Source organism: Nesoenas mayeri (genome assembly GCF_963082525.1).
Source record: "Nesoenas mayeri genome assembly, chromosome: 3".
NCBI lineage: Eukaryota > Metazoa > Chordata > Aves > Columbiformes > Columbidae > Nesoenas > Nesoenas mayeri.
The window spans coordinates 97,826,794-97,839,696 of NC_137544.1; the positions used below are offsets into that span (position 1 = coordinate 97,826,794).

Sequence of the window (12,903 nt, forward strand, 5' to 3'; positions counted from 1 at the left end):
CACAGGCATGCAGTGGATGTACTGGACTTAAGCCAGTTTGCCATTCTGAGAGGCTGGAGTTCCTAGTTGGAGTGTGCTGCTAAGACTATGCCTGCCCTACCTTCAGGAGCTGGCAAGGTTTCTGTGTTATGATGCATGATCTTACGCATGCAGCAGCTTGCTCCTAATTCCCAGATGGCTCCTTGTGCAGGGTTCTGCTGAGATGGACAGGTATATCCAATATCCCTCACATCCGGATTACACGTATTCCTGTGGATTTCCTGGCAGGATGCAGGACATGGGACCCTGTAAATTACAAATAGGGGATATTTTCCCACAAGTCTACTTTACTAGTTACAATATTGTGATCATAGCTGACTTTCTGAAATATTCTAGGCAATTTTTACGAGTAAGAAAAGTCCCTGTAAAATAAAGGAATTGCCAGTGAGTCCCCAAGATCTGGCACAAATGTCCAGCCTGAGGCTTCCTTACTCATCACTTTTGTTGTATTTCTTCCATTGAGATATTATTCCTGGAAAATGCCTTATAGTAAATTTTTCGAGTAGCAATCTCCTTAATAGCTGAAGTTGTTATATGATAGAATATGAAAAGCTAAGAAAGCAATAATTTCAGGAATTTCTTTCCTTATGGCTTTTCTACTAACTTTCCATGGCACATATGCTTTTAAAATCGTTATACTCCCATTTTTAACAAAAAAATTCACAGAAAGGTTGCATAACCTGTTACAAGAGCTCACTTGTGCTATATCTATTACCAATATAAATAATTTAGAAAAATATTTTTTATTGAATAATACCTTTTACTCTAGCATAATTAATTTTTTACAGTCTTACTTTGCCCATTCAAGTGATAGGGCAAGTGATCTTTCAGACAGGTGATTCTAATAATGTTAAGATGTTGAACATTTTAGAAACAGAACAGCATTAATGTCCAGGCTGCTGAAATGTCATGGAAATTTCATAATATTAATTTTAGCTGTTTTATGTGAAGGAGTCATATAAAGTAACTTTCTCATCAGTCACAGTCTGGTTCTGGTTCTGTTTGGTGCCTGGGGTATTTACATCTAGGGTATATTTATATTTGCTACGCAAAGAGGAAAATGTGGGTCAATCTTCCTCTATATTTTGTACCTGCGTTTTCACTGGAGCTGCAGGCCAGCTTTTAATGTTCCCTCTAACAACTGAAAATAAACCAGGGAATTGTATGAAACAGTGGATTAGTCTCCTTGCATGCTTAACATCAGTGGCATAACACAACTGAAAGACCCTACTTGTAAAGATAGATTTGCGGATACTTTAAAGCTGAAAGGATGAGGAAGAACCTTGTCGTCCTGCCAACACAGTCCATAGCTGCCAACCCAAGATTAAACCACCAAGCCCACAATTTCAAGGTCTACACTTTAAAGAAAATAGAGGGGAGAGTGTTCAAGGATGGAAGCGCTGAGCAATGGCAATGCACCATGGATCTAAGTGGCAGCAGTTTATGCCTCTTGCTGTCCAAGCACCTCAGGAAAGCTGGGCTATGTTCACCCATCTGCATGGTGCTGGTGGCATCTTTATCATGGCAGAAAGCTCTGGTCACAGGAAATGGCAGGTGATCCTTTGTGGATAAAGCTATGAAGTTGTGATGCCCGCGATTTTCAAAGTCAGACTAATAATGTGATATGAAATTACCTCTTCACCTCTGTTTAGGTGCTTAAGTGGGAAACTGGGAGATACTTTTATTTTTGCTCAGTGATTTAAAAGCTGAAACTCTATGCCTCTTTAAATTAACTAACCATTACTTATAAGTGCCATATTTTGACATTAGCACTAGCACACAGAGTAGTTTCATGCTGTGATTTGTGAGCTCTGTGCCTGGCATGGGGGAAAAAGAAAATTACAAAATAATTGAGAAGACATAAAATAAGAGGTCTATCCATAGAACAAGCCCTTGAATTACAATTTGAAACAAACAAACAAAAAACTAGCAAATGCTGTCTTTCTATTAAAAAATCTGTATCTCCATGTAGCTGAACACACAGAGGCTGCCAGAAAACAGAGTCTCTTGTGCACATTTGAAAATAATTCATAAATTTAATTGCACTTTCTCTTATGGCTACTGCCACGTAGAGTAAGTCTGGTGGTTTTAAAACACAGATGATACTTAATGTTCTTCTTTTTCATCTCCTCATTTGTTTTCTTTATTTCTGCTAGCAAGTTTTTTCATTGTCCCTGCATAGCTATAGCCTGGGCTATTTTCCCTTCCCTTCCCTTCCTTCCCTTCCCTTCCCTTCCCTTCCCTTCCCTTCCCTTCCCTTCCCTTCCTTCCCTTCCTTCCCTTCCCTTCCCTTCCCTTCCCTTCCCTTCCCTTCCCTTCCCTTCCCTTCCCTTCCCTTCCCTTCCTTCCTTCCTTTCCCTTCCCTTCCCTTCCCTTCCCTTCCCTTCCCCTCCCTTCCCCTCCCCTCCCCTCCCCTCCCCTCCCCTCCCCTTCCCTTCCCTTCCCTTCCCTTCCCTTCCCTTCCCTTCCCTTCCCTTCCCTTCCCTTCCCTTCCCTTCCCTTCCCTTCCCTTCCCTTCCCTTCCCTTCCTTTCCCTTCCCTTCCCTTCCCTTCCCTTCCCTTCCCTTCCCTTCCCTTCCCTTCCCCTCCCTTCCCCTCCCCTCCCCTCCCCTCCCCTCCCCTCCCCTCCCTCTCCTCTCCTCTCCTCTCCTCTCCTCTCCTCTCCTCTCCTCTCCTCTCCTCTCCTCTCCTCTGATTTGTTTTGTTTCTTCCAAATTTTATTTGTGGCTTACTCTACAAGGAAAGCACTAATGTTATTTTAGGTGAATTCCAGTGTCCTCTGTCTGTATTTAATTCAATTTACAGATTGTTGTGCCATAGGTCTGTGTCACTATTTCCAGAGCTCGCTAAAATGTGTCTGTTGTACTTTATAAACATAAAAATCAAATCCTCAGCTCCTCAAGACATAGTTTAAAAGTAAGCACCTGCTTACTTACTCCAGTAAAACTACCTTTAGAGTCTGCATAAACTTTGCTCATTCTCTTGCCAGGCCTGATGTATACAGTCTTATGTGTGCGTTCTTTTTCTTTCAAAGAACTCCATGCTTTTTTTCAGTCTGCAATGACAATACAAAGATTAGGTTTCCATCTCCTAAGTTATCCAGTAGAGCCATGAAAATATATGAAGACAGCCTCATGATTGGTACTAATGGGTGTGGACAGCCAGATATAAAATCTAGATATTCCCGGTGTCAGTCTCCTATTTTGAAGAGACCACAACTCACAAAAATGAAAAACAAATTACAAACCAGCAATTGTGCAGAACATTTTGATAATTACAGAAAAACATATTGTAATTGTCCCAAAGCACCACTAGCTTTCCCTCATCAGATCAGTAATTCAAAGTAGTAGTAAGTTTTTCCTGTGCATAAATTATACATAATCAAGGTGACATATGGGAATTCACATTTGTCGTTGATGAGAATGCTATTGAAAAGTTAGAATCATTGCTTCTGAAGCTGTCCAAGCATAACAGATTTGTGAAAGCAAATATGAAAAAAACAGTGGCAGAACATGTGACAAATAAATCCCATTAGGTCCAATAACACGACACAGACAGGGAGGAAACCCACTGGGAGACTTGCAAGCCAGTAAAGAAAAATACACATTCAAGATATTAATTACAACAGTGAATACTTTATGGGTTCTAAAACAACTTCCCACTTGCTTCACGTGGATAAATAGATAAGAATTACTAATGATGGAAAGAATTAGAACCTAATTAAAACTGACAGCTGAGCTGTATGAAAATAGCTTGGTACATGTAAACATTTTTTCTAGTAATTGATGAGGTGAGAAACAATGGCTTTTCTGCTGAACAAATAATTCATCACACTATAAGACAGACACCCATGGTAGATGTAATATGTTGCTAGTGACGTAAAACTCATTAATACATATTCTGGTTGTACTGCATATACTTAATTCATTTAAAAATGTGAATTAAAAGTGATGATGTTTTTAAGTGGGATTCCTTAAGGCTTTTGCCATTTTCAGAGGCAGAGGACAGCTGAGTATCACTGAACTGCGGGTGTCTCCTGCCTCTTGCCTTCTCTCTGCCCTCCTAACACTGGTGGTGGGCTGGGACGCTGCGGTCTCAGCAAGGTCACTGGAAGCAGCCCCGTGTCCTCACTGCCTGAGAAGCACATGCTCTGTCTCCTCATTTGCTCAAAGGGAAAGTAGGCTGTATGCCATTGGTTTCTCATTTAGTGTAAATTCCTATAGCAGGCTATGACTAATGGTTTAAGGGCAGAACATGGCATGGCTTTAATGTCATAATTATCCATAAAGAACTGACAGAGATCTTTGAATGTCTCCAAAGAAGTCAAGAGACAAGACATTTATAAGTGCTGCTGAATAAGTAAAACAAGCCTTAAAATTAACTTATTAAATAAGACCAGTAGTATCTCTGCTGAGCTCTGTTGTAATGAAACTTAGCAGTAGCAAAGGTTTATCCTTAAATTTAACCGGGTGTATGGTGTGGCTGATTCTGAAGAGAGGCAGAGGTTTCCTGCTCTAGTGTCACAAGGATGTATCATTTTCTTTAGAATGGCAGATGCTTTGTCCACAGCAAGGCCTGAAGCCCAGAGCAATACTCTGTCCGATCAAATGCATGGGTCACCCTGTGGCGAGTTAAATAGGTGCCCATGTGAATAGCCTGTTGAAGTCAGTCAAGGAAATGCCCTCACTGGAACCCTTGCCATAACAATCCCTTGGGAATGTAGAAGTCCTTGGCAACTAAATGAGGCTGGAAGCTGTGGTGCCTCCTATTCCAAAGCTGATTAAAGGAGAGGAGCGTTTCTTGCACTCAGAGGTGGGGGCTTAGCAGCAACCCCTTGTCTCGGCACAAAGCAAGTGCTCTTCATGGCCTGCCAGGGAGGGGATGGCTCCTGCACTTGGAAAGAGGAAAGTGTTAGGGACAGATAAAGGTACTTTTTATGTATACTTTTTAAATTGGTCTTTCTAGGGTGATATTTTCCTGGAATAACTACTTCCTTACAAGTATGCTCCTGCCCTATCAAAGCTATGGTTAGATCATTTACAGCTGCTAGGTGTGTGGATCTGTGACTGCTATGCTTATCATGCAGCTTTGACTTCCCCTGCATGCTGCATGCTTGCCTCTCTCAGCTGAGCCTATTTTTCAAAAGGCTGAGCAGCTTACAGCAGCCACTGTCTGCGAGTAATGTGGCCTTCCCAAGCTCATGCCAATACATTGTTAGACAGCATTTGATGGTCCTGCACTTTGTGAGTCTTTCTCTTGTTAGCATGAAATACACAAACCTGCACATGCTTAGTCTTAGGAACATTTTTTTTTTTTCCAGTTTGTCCAGATAAATGTATTTGGCTCAGCAGCAAATCCATTTGCTTACAAGATTGGAGCTCTGTATTGTAGCACCTTTTATTACTTAATCTTGTCATTGTTGGTTGGTGGTATGTTTTGTCAGTGATATGCTGCAGTGTGTTTGTTTAGTAAAGCTCAGGCTCAATGCATCAAACTGGTAGAATGTCAGTTCCAAATCTGAGGGCAAAACAGTCACGCACAATATTCGAACAATGTGTGGTATACTTTGCAATAAAAATCTTGGAGGGCACGACTCCACAGAATAAATGCTGGGTTTATATAAGTCCTCCAGAAAATAGGAGTTGCTATACCCGATGGTTTTTGTTGTACACCACAACAAGAATTATTGGTTTTCTTGCTGGATTTGAAGATGCCTGTCATTAGAGGTCCCTATCATATGTGGAGTGCTTACACCTGTAGGAGAAGTGAGAAAGCACAGATCAAGTCCACTTTAAGAAAGCAGTAAGCTCCAGCTGGGGTTTACATCTGGGATCACAGTAGGTAGAAAATATCAGCAAACTGAATGTAGATATTGGAGACATTTACTAGGTAATTAATGGAAATAACCGCTTTCACAGAGACAGCTCTTCAGTTATTCAAGTTAAGGTACCAATTCAGTCATTCCTATAGTGGATCTCAAAATGGTTTCTGCCCCTTTTGGTGGAATGCCTCAATTTAAGGCCTGATCCAAACCCTCCTGAAGCTATTGGGAGGCTTCCCACTGATTTCAAATTGTAGGCAATGTCTGACCCCTTTTCAGCTTTTAATAATTCCTCTTCTCAAGGAAAAACAAAATCTTATTCCAAATATTTAGATTGCTAAAGAAGACGTGCAGTACTATTTTCCACAACATTTTATAGACACACAGGTCAGCATGAAGGAAAATTTTCATGCCTATTTTCCCATAGGATGTTGGAAGAAATTCTGTGAAATTATTCTTTTCCATGAGATAGGAACAAACTGTGTTTATATAGGTTGGTGGTTACGAAATCTTTTGGGAAGAAAGATGGTGATTTTTTTTGGCATAAAAAAGATCCAGGCGTGAAAATATTTCCTCTTCAGGAATCCCTTGAACAATGGAGTATCAGTAGAGTGGAGTGGGCATTTCACTTTTCTTCTGGTGCTTAAGCATTGGGAAGCCAACCATATGACTGAAGGTTGACTTGCAAAAGGGTTTGTTGGGTTGGGCCCAGTGGCTCTTGTCACTTGACAACTGCTTTGTTGGTTCATGGTGATGGGGAGTGATGGGCTCCAGCTCAAACTGGGTAGGCTTCCTACCCAATGCTGCGCCTTGTGGAGATGTGTGGACACACTAGGGAAAACTGGCATGATTGATGTTGCTGAAATGGAAGTCATAAGGAACTCAATATTACACTCATTTGTATTATGTCACATTGATATGGAGAAGCATTGAAATAAGTGACTTCTAAAGTGTTTGCTGATGGTGGTGCTGATTTGAGCAGGATTATAGCTAATTAAACACCCAATGTATGACTGTCTTCAGCCATTTTACAGATACAGCCTCAAGCTTTAAATGCTTGTGACCCATACCCTTTTGTTATGAGTAGTTTTTTAACATGTTTGCAAAGACTTTTTAGAGAGTGGTTGTGGGAACAGTTTTTGGATCCTCTTGGTAAATACTCTTCTGTCTTTTAGGCAAGTGCAGATGTTCATCACCTCAATGTGAACAACTGACCCATGGATAACGTCACAGGTGATAGATGACCAGGAAATTGGGGAGTTAGTCCGTGGCAAAGATAACAGGAATAATTTCAGACTTCTTAGTGACAGAAACCACGGGTGAAGCAGCATTTCTGATGCATCTGTCAGACTAAAATGGAAGGAAGCAGGACGCTGGCAGTCCATGCGACAGGAGAGTAGCTACCACCCCTGACTCCTAGATCCCACCTAGTTAACTCCTTGCAGCAGAACACCGGGCTGCAAAGCACACGGGTTAAACGCCAGGCCAAGCCGGGAAGGACGGAGCCGCCTTGCTCCGCGCCGCTCCCCGGCGAGGGCCGGGGTCTCCCTGCTTGTCCCCTCGCTCCCGCTGCCCTGACATTTCTTCTAGTTCAAAAGTTCAAGAGGAGGCTCTGGCGAGGCGGTCGCGTTTGGGGCTGGAGCGGGGACCGCTGGCAGGTTCTGTGTGGCCGGCGGGGGTGGCCGGTGTCTTCTCCCTCCTGCCTCCCTCCTCGCTCGTTTCCAGGCGAGACCTTGGTCTTCGCAGGTACCGCTCTGCCTCCCTCTCGCCTCCCCTTCCCCTCCATTTTTTTCCCTGCGCCCGTACAGCATCTGCCGCCGCCCAGCCGGGCTGTAGGGCTGCCTCCGCGGACAGGCGCGGAGGGGCGCGCACCCCGCGGCGGGCCGGGGGCAGTGGTGAACGGCGCGACGCTGCCCCTCCGCCGGTGGAGGGCGCGGAAGGGGTGCGGAGTGGGGGGGGTAACCAGCGGCGCGGGTGCCCGCCGCCCCACAAAAGGCATCACCGGGCTCGGGCTGCTCCGCACGCCCCGCGCACCGGAGCACGCACGGACACACGCACGCACGGACACACACACACACAGACAACACACGCACGGCCACACACACACGCCACGATGTGCGATGCGAGATGCGCGACGTGAGGCACCTCGCACGCCCCGGGGCCGGGGGGAGCCGGCGGGATCCGCGCTGCCAGCCCGCCCGCCCCTGCCGCTCCCTCTCCTCCAGACCCATCCATCAGCCTCTTCCTCTCTGTCTGCTCCTTCCTTTCTTTTATTTTTTTATATTTTTTAATATTTTTTAATCTGCTTTAACTATATCTACCCAAGCCCTGAAAAAATGCCTGCCCGTGGAGCGAGGAGAGGGCACCGGGTCGGTAAATAAGAAGTGAGTACGAGCACAATGGCGTGCCTCCCCGCTCCCAGCCTTGCGGATGCTGCATGCGCCCCTTCTTCCCCCACGCCCGGACGCGGGGGGACCCTGGAATGCTCCCCGCGCCTTGGCGGCCCGGGTCCCCTTTGTACCTTGCCTGGCTGCCTCCCCTGCCTTCCCTTCCTGGCCCCGCTCCGCGCCGCGCCCCGGCCCCGCCGCCGGCCGCCTCGTCCCCGCGCCGCTCCCCGACGCGGAGCATCCCCGCCGGTGGCAGCTCCGGGGCTCACCCGCCGCACCGGGACTGCGCCCTTCGGGGGCGCTGGGCATCCCCCGGCGCATTGCACCGGCCGCGGGGAGGGAGCGGCGGGGCTAACGGCGGAGCGGCGGTGCCCGGTGCCCACTCCTTTGTTCGCCACCGGCGGCCGCGGCGGGGTCGGCGCTGCCCCGGGCGGCCGGGCAGCGAGCTCGGCGGGGCCGGCCGGGAGCGCCGCGGCCCCCGGCACCGTCTTTGGGGGCTCGGGGGGTCGCGGGGCTGCGACGGGAAAGGGAAGGCGGCGGGGAGGGGGGCTTCCCCGACAAGGTGTGCGGCGCGGGGGGGGCCGTGCCCGTCTCCCGAATTGCCCGCGGGGTGGGGGCCGGAGCAGCGGAGTGTCCAGGTCCCCGCTCGGGCCGGGTAGGGGGCTCTCTCTATCCCTCCTGGCCCCATTCCCGGCACCGAGGTGGGTGCCTGAGCCCGGCCGTGCCCAGGGGCGACCCTGCCAATGCCACCGCCAGCCCCGCTGGGGACATGTCCCACCTCGGCCGTCCCGAGGGAGACTTTCCTCTAGATTTAAATCTGGGCTTTTCCCACCGGTAGCTGGAAGCGGTGTGGTGATGGTTCAAAACGCACTTGTAATTCAAAACAATTTAAATATAGCTCGTGTGGTCAACTGCTGTGGCCATCTTCCCACGGGAGACCTTTACCTGCACTTGATGTGGCGGATTTTTTTTTAGTGCCCGTGTAGTTGCTGGTAGTCACATGAGTTATCGAGATACTTGATAACATGCTCAGCTACTCTTTTCGTAACCTGGTGGGTTTTTGTAGCTGTAAATAAAAATACATGCTCTAACAAATAGGTGACTTTTCCAGTAAGCACACATATGTTTTACTGGTATTTCCTGAACGGTGTTATTGATCCATAATTAGCGCTTTAACACCAGGATGATGAGCAATATACTGTTTTTATGGCTGTGTCTGGGGAGTTCAGAAGTGATCGTGCAACTGTTCTAAAAGAGCATTTGTCAGAGCACAGGACAAAATAGGTGAGAAAGCAGAATTTCTATTTTTCTGCTACTTCTCTAATGCTGAGGTAAAACACAGCTGGAAAGCTGCTTAGCAGGGCTTAAGGGATGTAAAGAATTTCGGCACCAAAATACCATCTTATACGAATTTAAAGAAATGTGAGAGTGTAGAGGAAATCTGCGTTTTGGAACTGATTGAATATCATAAGGGGACAGATACGTATAGAAAATGCTACAAATGTCCATATGTGTGTAAAATGGATACTGCTACTCAGAGCAGCAAATCTGTTGCAATGTGGCATGGAATTTAACAGAAAGATTCATCAATTTAAGAATTCCAGTTAGAAGCCACAGAATTTCTGTAATCTCTTGACAAGAAATTAACGAAATCTGAGCGGCACTGTAAAAATTAACTTTCTTTTTCTGTTTTGCCAGTGGCGGCACCTGACTTGCTGGATCCCAAATCGGCCACTCAGAACTCCAAACCAAGATTATCATTTTCCACCAAGCCTACTGTGCTCTCCTCACGGGAGGAAAGTGATTCGGCCATTAATGTTATGAAATGGAAGACAGTCTCAACAATTTTTCTGGTTGTAGTCGTGTATTTAATAATTGGAGCAACAGTATTTAAAGCCCTGGAGCAGCCTTATGAGACCTCCCAGAGAACCACCATTGTGATTCAGAAGCAGACGTTTGTTTCTCAGCATTCCTGTGTGAATGCAACAGAGCTTGATGAACTGATTCAGGTAATCCATACCCAGCCCTTGTCCATGCCTTAGAGGGACAAATTACATATGTCAGCACTGCTGTGATAAAGGAGAAAAACTTTATTAGCCAAGCTCTGTATTGGCTGAGCTATGTAACAAGTGTTGAGACCAGAGTGGAGCAATAGCAATTTCATGCAAAGCCTCAGTTGAAAAGCTCTTGCTATTTTTAGGTCTAGTAGGCTTGGTAGACAGCCTTTTCACTGAAGCCTCCCATTATGCTAATTAAATGGTTATTCATCAGCAATATATATAATTAATAGTTCACAAAGGAATTGATATATTGATTGTGCCTTACTAGGTCTGTCAATATTTGAAATGCCTAATTCTGAGGAAGAAAATATACCCTCCATTGCCTTAAAGGACTTCTAATTTACAGTGATTGTATCAAGCTAGCTTTCCTTCCAGCTGTATGTTTCTTTTTATTGATTTTGTTTTAAGTACAGGAAAGTACCATGGACTTGCTATTTTGATCTTAAATGTCAGTTTCCTCTGCTTCTTAAAGACACATCCACAACTGATGTACATTGGTGTGCTCCAACTAACTTGGCTTTACCCTTGCAGGTCATCTGCCTCAGAACCATAGGAAATATTTACTTGCGGTAGCACAGAACTAGATAGGCAGTTCCTACCTCCATGTGCCCTGACTAGGCATGCCTGAGGAGGAGCTGTTGATACTAATTCTGATGCTGTGTAATAACTATGTTTCAGTAGTTTTACCAGCACAATGTGGGGTAATCTTTCAGAGAAATATACAAGTGCATTCTGATTAAAACAATCTCTCGTAGCTAGTATAAATACCCCCATGTGAAATTTTTAGGTCAGATCTTGTACTTGCAAAGCTGAAAATAGAAATTTTGAAGCAATATTATCTTACATCATCTATGAGATGGTCCTTAAGGCAAAAACTGATGAAATTTGCTCTGGAGTACTTAGATATTTCAGCATTTATGATTCCCTACCCAGAAGCACAGATTGGTAATAAAAACCCACTTCATCAGCATTCAATGCCTATTTGATGTTCTGTGTAAAATAAATGACAGTTTCAGTACAATTATCAGAGCACAGATACCTGTATCAGCATTAGCTCCCATCTTTGCCAGTGATCTTGGTGTGACCAGAAAGCCACAGGCTTGTGAAGCACAGGGCGTGACACAGTCTCCCACAGCACGTGGATGCGAGATAGTTGTGGGAAGAATTTGCTGTGCTGCTTGCTGGGATAAATGGAAAACTCAATTTCTTCTTGTTCCCTTCTGCTTCTCTGCGATGAAGAACACCATGACGTGGAGACACGAACGTGCTATTACACACCTTTTATAGGAAGAGAGTTGAGGCATAGGGAGCCTGGTCCTACAAGTTCATTTGGGTGCCTTTCTTTATGTAGAATATGTGATAACAAATTACATTGAATTGTTTAAGGGTGGAGAATTAAGTGACTTGCCCAAAATAAAATAAGAAAGCAGTGGTGAAATGGAGTCTTATCTCCATTTTTCCAAGTCTAGGCTGCTATCTTAACTATGGGGTCATATTTCTTCCCTACTTACCGCTTTGTCACAGAAGCTAAATTGCTCAAATACATTTTGTCTTTCTGGGTCTGATTGCTATTACAATATAATGCAGCGTTTCTTCAGTTTTTGTTGGATGTCTGTATGAATAAAAACGAATAGTGCATGCGAGGAAAAAGTAAATTATATTTAAGAATTCACTGAAAGCTATAAAACTGAAAATTAATACCTACTAGTGTAGGAGGAAGCTGGAATGATTAGTGTGTGTGAAGAAAATTACAGAGCTTACAGACTGTAATGTCTTCTTTAATCAAGTATTTACCTTGAGTCAAACTATAATGAAATTCATTATAAACTTTTCTTTTTGAACTTTGTGTTCTGGGAATCCAGAAACTAGTTTGGCTCTGGTTCACGCTAGTCATTGCTGAACGTGCTTATCATGACAGTCTTTTTCAATCCTCAGAACTTCTAATCTGCCATTTAATCCTTCCTCTGAAGCAGGCTTGACTATCCCAAGACTGCTAACCAACAGTACGATGTGCAGTGGCTTAATCAGCTGAGCAAATTAGGGAGACTACTTTGAGAGCACAAATTCAGCTAAAAAAAAAGAAATTGTAACAAGTGGAATGAAAGTCCAGTTTGCTAGCACCCAGGGGCCATCTAGTTTCCATCATCTTTGCTAAAATCTTCCCTTTGCCACCGAGCTGATTAGAGCACAGGGTTGTGTGCTTCTATAAATACACAGAGGATAGGGAATTTTCCATTCTTGTCTTTTCTATGCTTATTTTATCTCACCAATCACCAAGAACCTTCCTGGCACAATAATATATATTGTTGCCAATAAACGCACACACAGCTTTATTCCTTGGTTTCCAATTCCTGAGACTGGGTTTTCACATTGATCATGTGGCTCCGCAAGGTGTACTCAGTGATAATGATACTGTTACAGACTTTATATATTTTATACGAAACATAGGGCAACAGTGAACTGGTCTGCAGCATAGAAAATGTGCAAAGTTAATGGCTACAGCTGAGTAGCTTCAGCTGCCTCAGAAAAACCTTTTTCCTCACACCTTTTCAGTTACCACTTCAGTTACTTGTTGTCTCGCTATAATAAAATATAC

General features: G+C 44.7%; 1 protein-coding gene across 1 annotated transcript in view; it reads left to right on the plus strand.

Annotated features, from left to right (window-relative positions):
• Window positions 1–12,903, plus strand: part of KCNK2 (potassium two pore domain channel subfamily K member 2) — a gene marked incomplete at both ends in the record, with an annotated part of 106,652 nt that overhangs the window by 20,881 nt on the left and 72,868 nt on the right. Inside the window, one exon of the mRNA XM_080342799.1 lies at window positions 9,946–10,256. Coding sequence (XP_080198925.1) covers window positions 9,946–10,256 — 311 coding nt within the window. The remainder of the gene's footprint in view (window positions 1–9,945; window positions 10,257–12,903) is intronic.